Source organism: Hyla sarda, chromosome 5 (genome assembly GCF_029499605.1).
Source record: "Hyla sarda isolate aHylSar1 chromosome 5, aHylSar1.hap1, whole genome shotgun sequence".
Lineage (NCBI taxonomy): Eukaryota > Metazoa > Chordata > Amphibia > Anura > Hylidae > Hyla > Hyla sarda.
In genome coordinates this window covers 271,670,648-271,686,926 of record NC_079193.1, presented here as the reverse complement: position 1 = coordinate 271,686,926, position 16,279 = coordinate 271,670,648, and the positions used below count along the sequence as shown (strand labels likewise).

The 16,279-nt window shown below is 41.9% G+C and overlaps 1 protein-coding gene across 3 annotated transcripts in view; it reads left to right on the top strand.

The window, feature by feature from the left end:
• Positions 1-15,406, top strand: part of ZNF521 (zinc finger protein 521) — a 405,801-nt gene extending 390,395 nt beyond the window's left edge. For all 3 annotated transcript variants that reach the window (XM_056521752.1, XM_056521753.1, XM_056521754.1), the window contains one exon: positions 14,532-15,406. In XM_056521752.1, coding sequence (XP_056377727.1) covers positions 14,532-14,561 — 30 coding nt within the window. In that variant the 3' untranslated portion in view covers positions 14,562-15,406. The remainder of the gene's footprint in view (positions 1-14,531) is intronic.
• The last annotated feature ends 873 nt before the right edge of the window (positions 15,407-16,279 follow it).

Here is a 16,279-nt window from a genome sequence, read left to right as displayed (position 1 = left end):
AAAGCACTGGTCTATTGTTCACAACACAGCATGGAAGATAAACTAAGCTGTGCTTCAATGGGTATGGTGGCTGATGTGTGGGAGGAAGAAAAGGGACCTCACACTTACAAACAAGGAATTCTGGGACTTGTAGTTGGAGGGAGCAAACTCCAACAGAAAATAGCCATTTCACAAAAACATAGCAGCAGTGTTATGGTTGACTCAGAACGTAACCATTTAGCCTAAAGACAAGCATGGATACTTTCTAAGCATGTCTATTGCTGTCTGACAGCTAAGTACTAAAATCACCTTATGGTGGATAACCCCTTTAATTTTTCATTATACTGCTTATATTTATAATTATAAAATAGTCCTGAAAATTTCAGTTTTCATTCTGGCCACTTAGCCTAAAACTAAGCTTACTCTTCCTTGTGTGTAAATGTGATTTTTCACCAATCTCCTTATCATCAAATACAGGATTACAGTAAAAGGTGATGGTCAGAGCTAAGCTTCTCCTCTCCATACACAATGACCTCTTCACAGGTCACAGAGCATGTATATTAAACTCTTCCATTCAAGTTAATTAGGTTCCCTCCAGTATATTGTGCCTATGTCTATGGGACTTGACGTAAAGAATATGCAGGATTAAAAAAAACAGGCCTAATTTCTTTCAAAGACAGCTCCCTGTCTGTCTCCACTTTGGGTGTGATATTACTACTTGGCTCCATTCACTTCAATGGAACTGAGCTGCAGAACCACACCCAACCTTGAGACAGACAGGAAGCAGACTTTGAAAGAAATTATCTCTGGTTTTCAAATCCTTGATAACCCCTTTAATAGCAGTTTTGACAAGATGGCCACCCACATAACAATGTATTATGAATGAATGAAAAGCATTAACATTTAGAAGATAGAAACAGATAGAAAGAGCTAGAAACTGTGTTGGAAATAAAGATCATATTTCAGTATATGGCTTTGAGCAGAAAATAAATTGATAAATTAAGGTGATGCATTCCCTTTTATTACACATTATGTTGGTGGTGATGATTTTTATGTGATACCTAGTGCTTAATCAGGGCTCTATACTGAGCTTTTTTGAGGTAAGACTAGCAGTTTGGGTTTCCTAGAAGGGGTAAAATCTCTTGGATTTTTTTTCCAATCTTTTAGATTTGTTCACTGACATAGAATATTACATATTTGATATGCAAAAAGACATCTTTTGATTTGCACAACAAGGGTTTTTCGAGTCCTATATTGAGGTATTTATGCCAAGAACAGGGGTGTTTATAAAGCAGAGAGAGATCCATGTCAAACATTAAAATGGTTTCCCCTCCCTAGTCCATGCCTTAAAGGGGTACTCCGCCCCTAGACATCTTATCCCCTATCCAAAGGATAGGGGATAAGATGTCAGATCGCCGGGGTCCCGCTGCTGGGGACCGCTGCTGCAGCACCCCGCTATCATTACTGCGCAGAGCGAGATCGCTCTGCACGTAATGACGGGCAATACAGGGGCCCCCGTCAATACAAGTCTATGGGAAGGGGGCGTGGTGGTCGTCACGCCCCCTGCCATAGACTTGCATTAAGGGGACGGGCCGTGATGTCATGAGGGACGGAGCCATGATGTCACGCTGCTCCGGCCCCTGTATCGCCCGTCATTACGCACAGAGCCAACTCGCTCTGTGCAGTAATGATAGCGTGATGCCGCAGCGGCAATCCCCGGGGTCCCCAGCAGCTGGACTGCGGCGATCTAACATCTTATCCCCTATCCTTTGGATAGGGGATAAGATGCCAGGGGCGGAGTACCCCTTTAAAGTGTTTATCCATGATTAGAAACACATAGAGCTATATGGAGGGGCGTGGTGGCCCCCCGCTTCGGGCGCGGGTCATGACGTGCCACTGTGATGGAGAGCCGGGGCTCCAAACAGCAGATCGCAGGGGGGCCCATTGCTCGGACCCGCTTCGGATATGGGATAAGTTGTTTTTCATGATACTTATCCTGTAAAGTAAATAGAACTGGGCTGCAAACACCACACAACTTGAGGACAATGTTTTTGAAAGAAATATGTTTTCTAATCCTAGGTAACATATTTTACACCCATGGAGAGGACTAGTCCCACACCGTGATCACATTCATTGTAGAACAGATTGTAGAGATGACCCTATGGCTATTTCTTCATTCTCTCTGTACAGTCCATCAGATGAGTAAAATGAATACCTCAGGTTGGGGTTCCTTCTTTTCATGTGCTCCATAGCAACTATATGCTATTATATAATGTATATCCTTGGCTAGGAAATAAGTATTCACAATTCTACATTTAAGACTTAATTTACATATTTACATTAATATTCTGTTTTTCTTCCATATAATTTCACATTTGTTTTATTAGCTGTATGTCAAAAAGTTGATACTTGTGATAATTTGTGCTTTGTTGAGTAAGCATTTGCATTTCATTTGTGAGGGCGAACACCCTTTACACTTCTCTTTTGATTACAGTAATAATAATTATAACAGGTAATGGAACAATTTAGTTTTTGCCCTATAAGTTGTCTACAAGTGGCTTTGAGCTTTTTTTGTCCCAGTTAGTCTAATGAAGCTATTCTTTTGTACATTTTGTAAAGGTGAAAGGCCTGTATTAGATTTAAATTAGAATAAGTGGCACTTCTTTATCGCAGGTTCCTTTGAGGACTGATTAGAAAGCTTGCCTCCCGTTGCCAGCCTCTTCATACTGGGAAGTATTGCTGTGTATGCCTGTTTATAGCTTACCTTTGAATTTCTACAAGTATTCGCCATTGCACAGTAGATTGGTCTCAGATAAGCTCGATTTTGCCTTTAATTTGACATCGAATTAAACACTTACATGTCTACCCCCTAAGTATGCAGTTTTGTTGTAATGAATTAAAATTGACTTTGAGAAGCAAATTGCAGGAATAGGAGATTCACAGATTAGTTTCTCCATAGTTACAGCACATCTCTGAGTATTGAAATTAAAATACTGCGTTTCTTATGTCTGTGGCATCACTAAGGGGAGTGACAAATGGGGGGAAAGAATAGTAGAAACCAGCAAGAGGGCCACCTACTCGTTCACTTCTAAATGCCAGTTTTTCATTTTAACTCTTAAATGATCATTTACCTAACGTGGATTTTCAATGGTATAAAAAGCACCATATCAAGATTTTACCTTACCACTTTTTCAAAAAGTACACAGGCACCTATATATTATATAGAATTGGCACTTGCACACATTGAAAAGCCCCTCTTAGAAAAGAACATCCCCTTTGTCACCCCATGCTCCTTCCTTCCTGGGCAACATCTTATGTTAAACCAGTGAACCCTTAAAAGAGGTACTCCAGCCCTAATACATCTTATCCCTTATCCAAAGGGGATACTCCGGCCCTGTGGTCGTCCCGCTACACACTCGGAGCCTCCAGCGCTATGGTGGGTGCGCAATGACAGATTGCAGGGGTCGCCAGCTGCAGGACCCCTGCGATCATACATCTTATCCCCTATCCTTTGGATAGGGGATAAGATGTATTAGGGCCAGACTACCCCTTTAAGTTGTATACTCACGTATGGGTTGAACTATATGTATAATGCTATAGTATCTTTTCCTAACCTAAAGTAAATTTGAAGAATATGAGTTTGTTGAAGCATAGCTGTTCTTTGTGAGCTGTCTGGTGTACATGCTGAGCTAATTTATGGTAAATAATAGATCATTTTATAAATTACTCGGTAGAAGATGTAAAGTCAAGTTAAGGAAGGTTTTCTTTCATGCCATCTGCACTCTATATACTAATCCTGTCATGTTCTATAGGTCTCCAGCACGGAGCTATAGATTATAGCGTACTCTTATCTCGAGAAACACTGACAGTGATTTCTCCTGTCATTTGATGTCGAATGTGTGAAATGGGTAAATATGTGTACAAAATCCGCCTGTAACCAAGTCACCTGCACATAAAGAGTTCCTTTTATTTAAAGACCTCTCACATGTGTGTTTGTACACAGCAACAAGGAATCCGCATTTGAAAGGTTGCCCTTTGCATACAAATTGCAGCTCTGTATGCACCCCCCTTCTAATTGGTTGACCTTTTGAATCCAGCGGACGAGGGTTTAAATCCTAAGACCGCCAGTCACTTCAGCATTTGAAATCAATGCACGGATCTGGCAAAGAACTATAAAGGAATATGTCAACTGTTGGCACATAAATGCCCCTTCTTGAAAGAAAACAAACGAACAATGTAAGGAGGCATTGTTCCATTAAGTATTTTCTGCAGAAAAAAAAGATTAGAAGGCATTCACACACAATGAATGTGAACATTTCGGTGTAATTATTATTAATTTAAGGTTCCATTATTTGTAACCAATTACCAGACCCTGCATTTAAATATTTAGTAGGAGTTTAATTGAAGCTGAGTGTAGAGGGGCATGAAATACAACACCGGCACAAAGAATGTGTTGTGTGGACATTTGGGGAAACTTTTACCCACAAAGGATAAGACATCTGCATTGTGCCAAACGGGAAGTTAGTTTGCAAGACATTTATTAGATATACAATGAAAGCAGAGAAAATGAACACAGCAGAGACGTGCACAGATATATGGTTGGAAAGCACAAATGTAATAAATTAAACATTACAGCGGAACCTAAAGACGAGCAGAGACTGGCACATGTGCACATCTGTCTCAACAACGCTGTCTTAATCTCTGAATATATTACTTGGAAGTGAAGCTTCGTAGAGCTTTCTTGAGCTTAATATGGGTTTTAGTCAGTTTCCAGATGAACCTTATGCTGAGGTGAAATATACTGTAGACAGTTATACAGTATATATTGGGTGTTACTTGGAAAGGAACTTAAGGGGGCTGTCTGCTTTTGACTATTATTTAATAGAACGGTCCCTTAAAAAGACACTGATCACAGGTTATCCTGTTTCTGGGTCCCCAGGGATTAGCTGTAATTTTCAGTTGGACCTGGCAGCAAGTGTTCAGGTCCCCTGCAGCACCACCTCAGGGAACAGGGCTGGGCACCAGGGGCTGTACACCAGTAAGTAGGCTAGAAATGTAAGCCATGTGCTTCTATTGAATTGGCTGGGTTGGTCACCACTGGTGATTTTGGGCGAGATTTGTAAAAAGGGTCCTGGAGATAGTCCCATATTGATATCAAATAAATAATATGATGTGGAGAAGGCAACATATTTTAGGGTTCTTTTTATTGCAAATAAGAAAACCTCAGAAAACTTGTAAGAAAAGTGGACCAAAATATGACTGATGGTGGCCTTGAGCTGAATGGTAATGTGGCAAGGGTTTAGTGATAACCACCTCATTTGTGTAATGATGCAGCAATAACTTATGTGTAATCTGATTTTTAGTAAGTCTCAATAAAGAATAGTAAAAAAAAGAGTGTATGGCAAAAATCTCTGGACCCCCATAGCCCCAATAAACAGCCAGCTGAGATGTGCAAAAAACTACACAGATCAGGAGCTCCTGGACTTGTTTCCTGTGTGAGCTGTGAGAGTAGCTGCCTTGAGAGAGCTAAGCAGGTCACATGGTTAGAGAAGCAATGAATATAGATGAGGGATGTGTGTGTGCAGCCTTAACCAATCAGGCACAATCACATACTGCACACTGATGCACAGCTCTAGTGGGTAACAGCATCACTGCTTACCAATAGGCCATCATACACATGTTCTGAGCCAGGTGATGAGTGACCACCCCTGAGAATGTAGTAAGTAAACAGTGATGAGAGGGCTGCAGTGCACTAGTTCTCTCTTCCACTGTATTGGCTCACTACAACACAAATCATTATGCTTGAGGAAGGAGGACCTGCCTGTAAAGTCCGAAACGTGTTACAACCAGGTCTCACACTGTATGTATGAATTGTATACATGAGTTTGAAGTATAAGATGGAATTTGAACTCTATGAAACTGGTGGCTAACATCCATGGTGATGTTTGGAAAATCGAGAAGGGATAATGTATGGTTACCCAGGAGGGGGTGGAAGTGGAATTTGTATCCTAAACACCCCCCCCCCCCTCCCACACACACACAAACACAGTGATGTAGGTTCCATGGTGGGATCTGGTCATATATGGAAACTGATTAGAATACAGTTGCACTTTTCATTGAGCGCTGGCTCTTGGTTTTTTCTTTGCATTGAGCGCTGGCTCTTGGTTTTTTCTTTTCATTGAGCGCTGGCTCTTGGTTTTTTCTTTTCATTGAGCGCTGGCTCTTGGTTTTTTCTTTTCATTGAGCGCTGGCTCTTGGTTTTTTCTTTGCATTGAGCGCTGGCTCTTGGTTTTTTCTTTTCATTGAGCGCTGGCTCTTGGTTTTTTCTTTTCATTGAGCGCTGGCTCTTGGTTTTTTCTTTTCATTGAGCGCTGGCTCTTGGTTTTTTCTTTTCATTGAGCGCTGGCTCTTGGTTATTTCTTTTCATTGAGCGCTGGCTCTTTGTTTTTTTCTTCTGTTATTTTACTCCATATGGTAAACTGGCTGGTAATACTTCCACTCGGGGCATGAGCTAGTGATCTCTGTGGTACTCGTGCATTCTGAAGAGTGACTCCTGTTGATTGATGAATTTGGAATACGTGCTATCTTGGCTCCTAGGTGTGGTGTTTGGTGGTTGGGTTGTGAGGGCAGCTATTATCTCCCTATTATCTCCCTATTTTCAAAGGTTTAGCACCACTTTCTGGTGCTCAAAGTGTTGCAACTAATACCAAGTATACTTGGTATTAAATGATTTGCTATTTGTTCTATTTGCCCCAAATTTTCAAAAGACTAAACAAACTTCTGAAAATGAGGCACAGTTAACACTCTTTGAGGAGCAAAATAAAGAGCCCTAATAACACAAGCTTTTGAATATTTCCCCCAATGTTTTTATTTTTTGCCAGTATTTTTATATATGTACTCCTTGATTTGGATCTCTTCTGCTCAGGTTAAATGAAGGAAGCAAAATGTATGTATGGGAAGTCCAAGTTGACCCTTCCAATGTTATGGGTACCATAAAATACCTATCTTTTAGTAAAGCAGGTTCTCATTCAGTAATATCATTGCTGTTATTCCTGAACACACAACAAATATTCTTTCATTTTAGCAAGAAAAAGGCAACCTTAAAAACTTCACCTTTTTGGTATATATTTACCTTATTTCTTTTGGAAAGTTCAAGATGTTAAACCTGTCTTTAACTACTTGAAAATTTCAACATGGGAAGGAGCACGGGGCAGTGCTAGAAAATCTCAATTAGAAAGTATAATTTAATAGAACATGTATTGAACCAAATTCATCGATTAATGCAGATGATATAGCGCTCACATTGATTCAAAGCAAATGATTTAGTGCCGAGAGCTCGGAGCCAAAACGATGCTACAAAACTCAGTTTAATGCTGTCCTTGAGAATTCCTTCACAAAGAAATTCTTTGTAATGTTCAGGGACTCAGTAGAATGCGGTATATGTCAGCCTGATCCCTAAGGATTGTATTTTGTACTCTTAGAGCTGTTACGAGCCTACATTATATCCAAGGAGTAATTTTCCTTAGGGGTGCCCGACTCGCTTGTGTCAATATTACAACATTTTAAGTCACGTACAGTATATGCTTCTGGGAACAGAGCAGGAGCCAGCCAGACTCATAATGGTCTGCATTCATTAATAAAGGCAGAAGCTTCTGTCCCTCCATTGCCCACAACAGGGATGCCTCCCTGGTCAGATGGGACTCGTACACACATTTAAAGAGAGCTTTATTCTGAGTGGGCAGGAGATGAAATGCGGGACTTGCAGGCATTTCCGAAATCAGCTATATGCCTTAGCATAGGGATGACCTTAATAGGTCAGAGTAGAATGCAGGTCAAAAGACTTATTATCTGGACTGTTGGAAAGCAATTGCTTTTGTAAGGGAAGAAAAAAAAAAGCAGAGAAATAAGAAGAACGCTTAAAGGCAGAGCACAACGTTGAAAGCCTTGTGTCTGTGGAAATGTAATGCAGCTTGGAGAAAAAAGAAAGGATGTACAAGGATCACATCAAAACATTGCACCTACACATTTACTTTATGTTCAGAGGAATAGAGATAATCAATGTAATTAATGGTGGGCAGTGCTGTGGAGCTACAAGTCTCACAATGCCACGGCAGGCAAGGGATGATGGGACTTGCAGTTCCACATCGGGTGAATGCCAACGCTTGTCGTCTCACTAAAGTGAATTCTGTTTGCGGTGGATAGAATCCTTGGCATCAGAGGCACGTAGTCGACCATAATTAGTTAATCAGTAATGATAAATTACTTCTGTTTGTGTTCTTGAACTATGGAAAAAAATAACATGCTGCTCCAGTGCTGTCACCATCTGTTGGAAAAAAAAAATGTTCTGTATGTCTCCCGTTTTCTGCTGCTTTCTTCTGGAGTTAGACATATAGATATAGCGGCTCGGAGAGGGTCTGTTCATTCAGCTTGTCACTTTTATGTTGGCTAAAAAGGCACAGCTTAAGCTTTATTTATATTGTTGTTAAAATGGAACAACTGCAGATTTGGGTACTTTTAGCGGTCCCAAATGGAAGTACCTAAAATGCTGCATAGTTGATGGAATGTAAAGTGGTAAAAGATTTTTGGAAAGCCCCATCTCAACATAATAATTACCATGGAGGACATTTATAAAAGCATTTAGTAGATTTTTTTATTATTTTTTTGCTTCTACAGTGACCCCTTAACATACGATGGTGATCCGTTCCAAATGGACCATCGTTTGTTGAAACCATTGTATGTTGAGGGATCCGTGCAATGTAAATTATAGGACAGTGGTCTACAACCTGCGGAGCTCCAGATGTTGCAAAACTACAACAGCCAGCATGCCCGGACAGCCAAAGGCTGTCCGGGCATGCTTGGAGATGTAGTTTTGCAACATCTGGAGGTCCGCAGGTTAAAGACCACTGGTATTGGAGGTTATACTCACGTGTCCCCGCCGCTCCGGACCGTCACCGCTGCCCTGGATGTTGCATTCCATCACTGTCGCCACGTCCCCGGGGTGTCCCCGACTCTCCGGGAAGGCCTCTGCTTCCCCGGCATCTTCTTTCTCCGTCGCCGCCATTACGTCTCTATGCACGACGCTCCTATTGGATGACGGGACGGCGTGCGCAGCGACGTGATGATGACGATAGAGAGAGCCGGCGATGCAGGGGATCCCGAAGAGGACGTGCCGGAGCCCCGAGAACAGGTAAGTGATCATCAGCGGACCACACAGGGCACCGTAAACGGCTATCCGTTGGCAGCTGAAGCAGTCTGCGCTGCCGGATAGCCCTTTATGCGATGGCCCCGACATACAAAAGTATCGTAGGTCGGGGGGTCACTGTATTTGTTTCTCAAATGCCGCACGTGCAACTAGGCACTTTTCTGTGAGACTTTTCACCGGCCAAGCGAGAAGAGCAAGAAAATTCTGTTTGGCTTATGTATGCAAATTTTAAAAAATGACTTGCAGTGGTTAGAGATTTGCGACTGTCGCAAAAAGTCGCTCGCCATCAAAAAATGCCATATATTTACTCAAGCTCAACCCTGGCTTGCAGATTTTACTTACATGAGCAAAATCTCAAAATGGAAAACAGAATGGAGGAAAACAGCTGATTTGCTTACGTGTGACAAATGTGTTAAGGCTGTGTGACTTAATAAATTTGTTGCACGAAAGCAAAACATTAAGCAAAATAAAACGGCTAAAAAAATACATGAGTAAGCTTTTATAAATGTCCCCCCATATGTTTCAGCATATGCTGGTTTCTGATTGTTTTGAGCAACTATTAGCAACCTAAAAGGTGGAGTTAGTGTTTAAAGGGGGTACTGCCATGCTGACAACTTATCCCCTATCTAAAGGATAGGGGATAAGTTGCCTGATCGCATGGGGTCCCGCCGCTGAGGACCCTTGCGATCTCGCACACAGCACCCCATTGTCATCAGGCCCCAGGGTGAACATCCGCTCCGGGTATGATGACGGGGCCGGTGATCTTGACGTCACAGCTCCGCCCCGTGTGACGTCACGCTCTGCCCCCTCAATGCAAGTCTATGGCAGGGGCGAGACAGCTGTCTTGCCCCCTGCCATAGACATACATTGAGGGGGCGGAGCATGACTTCCCATGGGAGCGGAGCCATGACGTCACTATACTCCGGCCCCGTGATCGGCAGTCATCAGACCCGGAGCAATGTTCACTCCGGGGCCTGATGAGAGTGGGTGCTGCGTGCGAGATCGCGGGGGTCCCCAGCGGCGGGACCCCATGCGATCAGGCAACTTATCCCCTATCCTTTAGATAGGGGATAAGTTGTCAGCATGGTAGTACCCCTTTAACTTCTTAAGTTCCCAGCCAATTTTAGTTTTTGCACTTTAGTTTTTTTCCTCCTTCTCTTCTAAAAATCATAACACTTTCAATTTTGCACCTACAGACCCATATAAGGGCTTGTTTTTTGCGTCACCAATTGTACTTTGTAATTACATCACTTGTTTTATAACATAATCTGCAGCGAAACAAAAAAAAACGTATTTGTTGGGTGAAATAAATAAAAAACGCCATTTTGAAAATTTTCAGGGCTTCCGTTTCTACACAGTGCACTTTTTGGTAAAAATGACACCTTATCTTTATTCTGTAGGTCCATACGGTCACAAGGATATCCAATTTATGTAGGCTATATGAGGGCTAATTTTTTTGTGCCATAGTCTGTAGTTCTTATCGATACCATTTTTGTTTTGATGGGACTTTTTGATCGCTTTTTATTAATTTGTTAGGGTATATGAAGTAACCAAAAATGCACTTTTTTTTTTTTACGTGTACGCCATCGACAGTGCGGTTTAGCTAACCTTATATTTTAATATTTTGGACATTTACATGGCGGTACCATGTATGATTATTTTTATTTTTTGTTACATTATTTTATTTAAAAAAATGGGAAACGGGGGGTGATTAACACTTTTATTATGGAAGAGGTTACCGTATATACTCGAGTATAAGCCGACCCGAGTATAAGCCGAGACCCCTAATTTCAACCCAAAATCCCAGGAAAAGTTATTGACTCGAGTATAAGCCTAGGGTGGGAAATACATCATCCCCCCTGTCATCATCCAGACCCGTCATTAACATCCTCATCATCATCCCCTTGTCATCATCCCACACATCCCCCCCTTCATCATCCCCTTATCATCCCACAATCCCCCCTTCATCATCCCCTTATCATCCCACACATCCCCCCTTATCATCCCACACATCCCCCCTTCATCATCCCCTTATCATCCCACACATCCCCCCTTCATCATCCCCTTATCATCCCGCACATCCCCCCTTCATCATCACCTTATCATCCCGCACATCCCCCCTTCATCATCCCCTTGTCATCATTCGCCCTCAGTGGTCTTCAACCTGCGGACCTCCAGAGGTTTCAAAACTACAACTCCCAGCAAGCCCGGGCAGCCATCGGCTGTCCGGGCTTGCTGGGAGTTGTAGTTTTGAAACCTCCGGAGGTCCGCAGGTTGAAGATCACTGCGGCCTTCGACATCATCCAGCCCCCTCTCACCCCCCTTTAGTTCTGAGTACTCACCTCCGCTCGGCGCTGGTCCGGTCCTGCAGGGCTGTCCGGTGAGGAGGTGGTCCGGTGGCATAGTGGTTCCGGGCTGCTATCTTCACCGGGGGCGCCTCTTCTCCGCGCTTCCGGCCCGGAATAGAGGCGTTGCCTTGACAACGACGCAGAAGTACGTTGGCAATGAACGCACCTCTGCGTCGTTGTCAAGGCAACGTGACTATTCTGAGGCCGGGCCCGAAGCGCTTAGAAGAGGCCTCCCCGGTGAAGATAGCAGCCCAGAACCACTATCCCACCGGACCACCTCCTCACCGGACAGTCCTGCAGCACCGGACCAGCGCCGAGCGGAGGTGAGTACTCAGAACTAAAGGGGGGTGAGAGGGGGCTGGATGATGTCGAAAGCCGCAGTGGTCTTCAACCTGCGGACCTCCGGAGGTTTCAAAACTACAACTCCCAGCAAGCCCGGACAGCCGATGGCTGGCCGGGCTTGCTGGGAGTTGTAGTTTTGAAACCTCTGGAGGTCCGCAGGTTGAAGACCACTGCGGGTGGGGGAGTTCACTCGAGTATAAGCCGAGGGGGGTGTTTTCAGCACGAAAAATCGTGCTGAAAAACTCGGCTTATACTTGAGTATATACGTTAATTCACTTTTATAAAAAAATTTTTAACACTTACAGTCTTTTGATTGCATACACTGTTCAATGCTATGCCAAAGCATAGCATTGATCAGTGTTATCGCTACACTGCTGCTTCACCCTGCATGGCTGGGAGCATCAGACCACCGATCGGACGGCGAGGAGGCAGGTAAGGTACCTTCCGTTGTCCTCTCAGCTGATCGGGACATCGCAGTTAAAACTGCTGAGCTGGTGGGATCATTTTACTTTCAGTTTAGACGCCGTGATCAACTTTGATCACGGCGTCTAAAGGGGTAATGCTGGGCATCAGCCCGATTGGCAGTGCCCGACATTAACCCTGGGACCTGACTGCTGATAGCAGTCGAGATCCACTCGGTTGGAGGCGTGCTCACCTCATGAGCATGCTTTAAACACCGGTAACAGGACCAGGGCGTACAGGTCCCTTAAGGACCAGGATGCAAGGGTGTACCTGTACACCCTGCATCCTTAACAAGTTAAAAAAAAAGACCTTTGTAACATTTTTTTTTTTTTTTTGCATTTTTGTTTTGTCCTCTTCGTGCAACTAATTGAACTTTGTAATGACATTTCTCATTTTACCATACACATATGGGAAAACAAAACAAAAATATTTGTGTTGACAAAATGAAAAGAAAACAGCAATTTTTAACGCTGTACACGTTACAGTAAAAATGACATGTTTTCTTTATTTTTAGGTTCAAAATGTATGTATGCAACTGAGCTGAGATGAAACAAATTATAATACAGGAATAGTAATGGTTAGTTAGCATTCTATAGCAGTATGTGTTCTTTTATGTTTTAAACAGTGAAGCTTTATTATAAGCCAAAAAGATAAGTGATATGACTAAGGCTCAGTGACTTGAGCCGAAACACGTCAAGTTTTCGTGTACTTGTCTGTTCTCCATGGCATTCCAATAAAGTACCTGTTCCCAGAGTCAAGCGCTAGACAATCCTTTCTTCATTCTCCATAAGCATAAATGCACAGATACCAGAAACATGAGTATAGTAAACAAGGTAAATCAAATAACAGTACAGTACAGTACAAAAATATAAGAACAACAATTACAATAAAGCACAATCCCAAGAGCCCCCAAGACATTCAGTAAAGAGACATACAGTGGGAAACATTTAGGTAGTATAAAGTGGACATCCAAGGATTCCATACTCACTGACAGTGCTCAACAGTGGCTACAGACTTAAAATAAGAGAACACTTGCTGAGAAGGAAAAGTTTTGGTTGAAGGGTAGCAGTAAAGTGAAAGTTCTCGATGTAATGCAGCTTGGAGGAAAAAAAAAGCTGTACAAGGATCACAACAAAACATTGCATCTACACGTTTACTTTATGTTCAGAGGAATAATTGTGGGCAGTGCTGTGGAGCTGCAATGGTAGGGAGACGTTTCTGCACTAGAAAATCAGAGTATTTATTGGAGAGTTGTAAAAGAGAGGTGCTAGGTGAAGATCAAATTTAAAGGGGTACTCCCACCCTAGATATCTAATCCCCTATCCAAAGGATAGGGGATAAAATGTCTGATCTCGGGGGTCCCACCGCTGGGGACCCCACACAGTATTGCATGTGGCACCCACCTGTTTTTTGTGCGTCACCCACCTGTTTACTGCGGGGGTCCCCAGCGGCGGGACCCCCGAGATCAGACATCTTATCCCCTATCCTTTGGATAGGGGATAAGATGTCTAGGGTGGGAGTACCCCTTTAAAGCAGATCAGGCACCATAGAGAAAGGAAATAAAGAGTGACTAGAGCAGAGGGGGGAACCAGATGAGAGACAGGAGAAGAGGTGCTCATTAACACAGGAAGGGAGTAGGGGGGCTACCATGTTGGATTCAACAGTAACCCAAAGAGGAGCCGAAGAACTGGGTCAATATGTTCCACCAAAAATACTTAACTAATTGTTATATATATGCTTAGATATGTATAACATATTTGATGTATCCTGTGCCTCTATAACAGTATTTCACTGCTACTGTAAAGACATGGTCTTGTTTATTAATTTAATAGTTCTATAACCTTATATAATATTTCAAGGATTTGTGCTTCAAACATGTCTGAAACTTTGGCATCTCTGTATTCTTAAACTGGAGCGAAATACTGTCTATGACCTGACCAAATCTTGTGCAATCCATATATATAATTAACCCTTCCCTTTGAGATGTTTCTACATATCCTGGCCTTATTGATCAGTTGTTGTGGTATTACCTCTTCCTGGCAATATGAATTCACTGTTAAATATTTATTATAGTCTTGATTACGTTCCATGCATAGCATTTTCAGCTATTTTCTTGAAGGAATGCTTAAATATGTTTGGCATGGGAGCTGCAGACTACATACTGAGTCATTTTTCTTTCTTTTTTTTTTGTCTTTCAGAACCACACAATGACCCAACATAGCAGTTAATGCAAAAAACAGATTCATCTGAAGATCATTTGGAGGCACAGAAAAGGGAACACATTTTATTCTTTGCACGAAACTTTGATTGTTTATGTATATTATCCCAAAAAGCATTGTATTTTACCATAAAACTTGTATTATTGGAACTGTTGGATGTTCATGTGTTTAGACTTTTGAGCACCGGATAAACTTATTGTATATACAGTGTTGCACATGTATTATGTTGTTCAATATGAAAATAGTCTTATAAAGACAGCCGACTTGGGCCCTATTCAAGGAGAAGGAATCGAAAACCTGGGAAGAAAAAGGCTGACCTAAATGTGCTTCTTCGCAGGCAAACTAGGAAAAGGATTGTTTATATTCCAGCTGTATTCCAACTGCCTTTCCAGTAGATCTTGGTCTTTAATTGTCATTTTAATATAAAACAGCTGAAGATTTTTTTATACTGCAGCAGAAGATTCTTGCACAAAATATAAAAAAAAGCTTTTCTCATTAAATGGAAAAAAAATCTTGAATAAGGCCTATATAAATATATACATACGTACATACATATATATATTTGTAAGCCTTGCGGTATGGCAGATAGCATTACCATATATGCAATAGTCGTTATGTAGATTGTCCCTCTGACTTTTTTCCGGACCATTTTTGTTGCTTTGTGTGTCCAAACTTTTTTGTTTACCTTTTTTTCATTCCTTTTTTATATTAATGATTACACACAGCCAAAATTCTCAAATCTGTTAACCCAACATGTATGTTACTGTTATTACTGTTTACTCTGCCGTCTAAACCTGGAGATTACTGGAATTGTTTTCCAAAAGAAAATAAATTCAATTTATCAATTAATCATATCAATGCAAAGCTTGTTTTTTTTTTTCCATTAAATTAATTGCTTTCAAAGGAGGCTTTCAAATTTGCTGTTTCAATCCAGTTTTTAGGCCAAATCAAAGAGGAGTTTTCAAATCTACTTCTAGTTTTGGCTTCAAAAGTTGCAACAAAACTGCACTTGTGAAAGCCTTTCTGTATCTGTGCATTGTTATAAGAACCAGTCCATGTCCTAGGGACATGTCAAAAGATTTGATCAGTCGGCGTCTGGGTGTTCAGACCCCCACCAGTTGTTAGAACAAGTGGGGAGAATTGCACCCTCAGCATGTGCTCTGTCTGTGTGTCAAGAGGTGGACTTTAATAGACAGCTCATGGGTCTGTCTACTTTCTCACACACAGAGTGGGGAGAAACAGCTCAAACTATTGATCTATCGTGAACACTCAGACCCCAACCGATTAAAACTTTTGACATGTCCCTAGGATAGGTAAAAAGTCTTGTATACATCTTGTTATACATTAAACCACCTATCTAGTATGGTTTATGTTCTACGTGTGCAGCCAAAACACATTAGGGGAGATTTGTCAAAACCGGTGCAGAGGAAAAGTTGCCTAGTTGCCCATAGCAACCAATCCGATTGTGTCTTTCATTTTACAGAGGTCATTATAAAAATAAAAGAAGAAATTTGATTGGTTGTTATGGGCAATTTTTCCTCTGCACAGGTTTTGATAAACCTCCCCATTGACCCTTTAAGTCCTGTAGGGAGTAAGGTGTGGTCTCCATAGATCAGATTAGTTTTTTCAGCATATACCACAGATGCCCTTGAGATCTGGGGAATTTGGAGGTTAAGTTAATGCTTTAAACTGTTTGTCATGTTCCTTAACCCCTTAAGGACCCATGA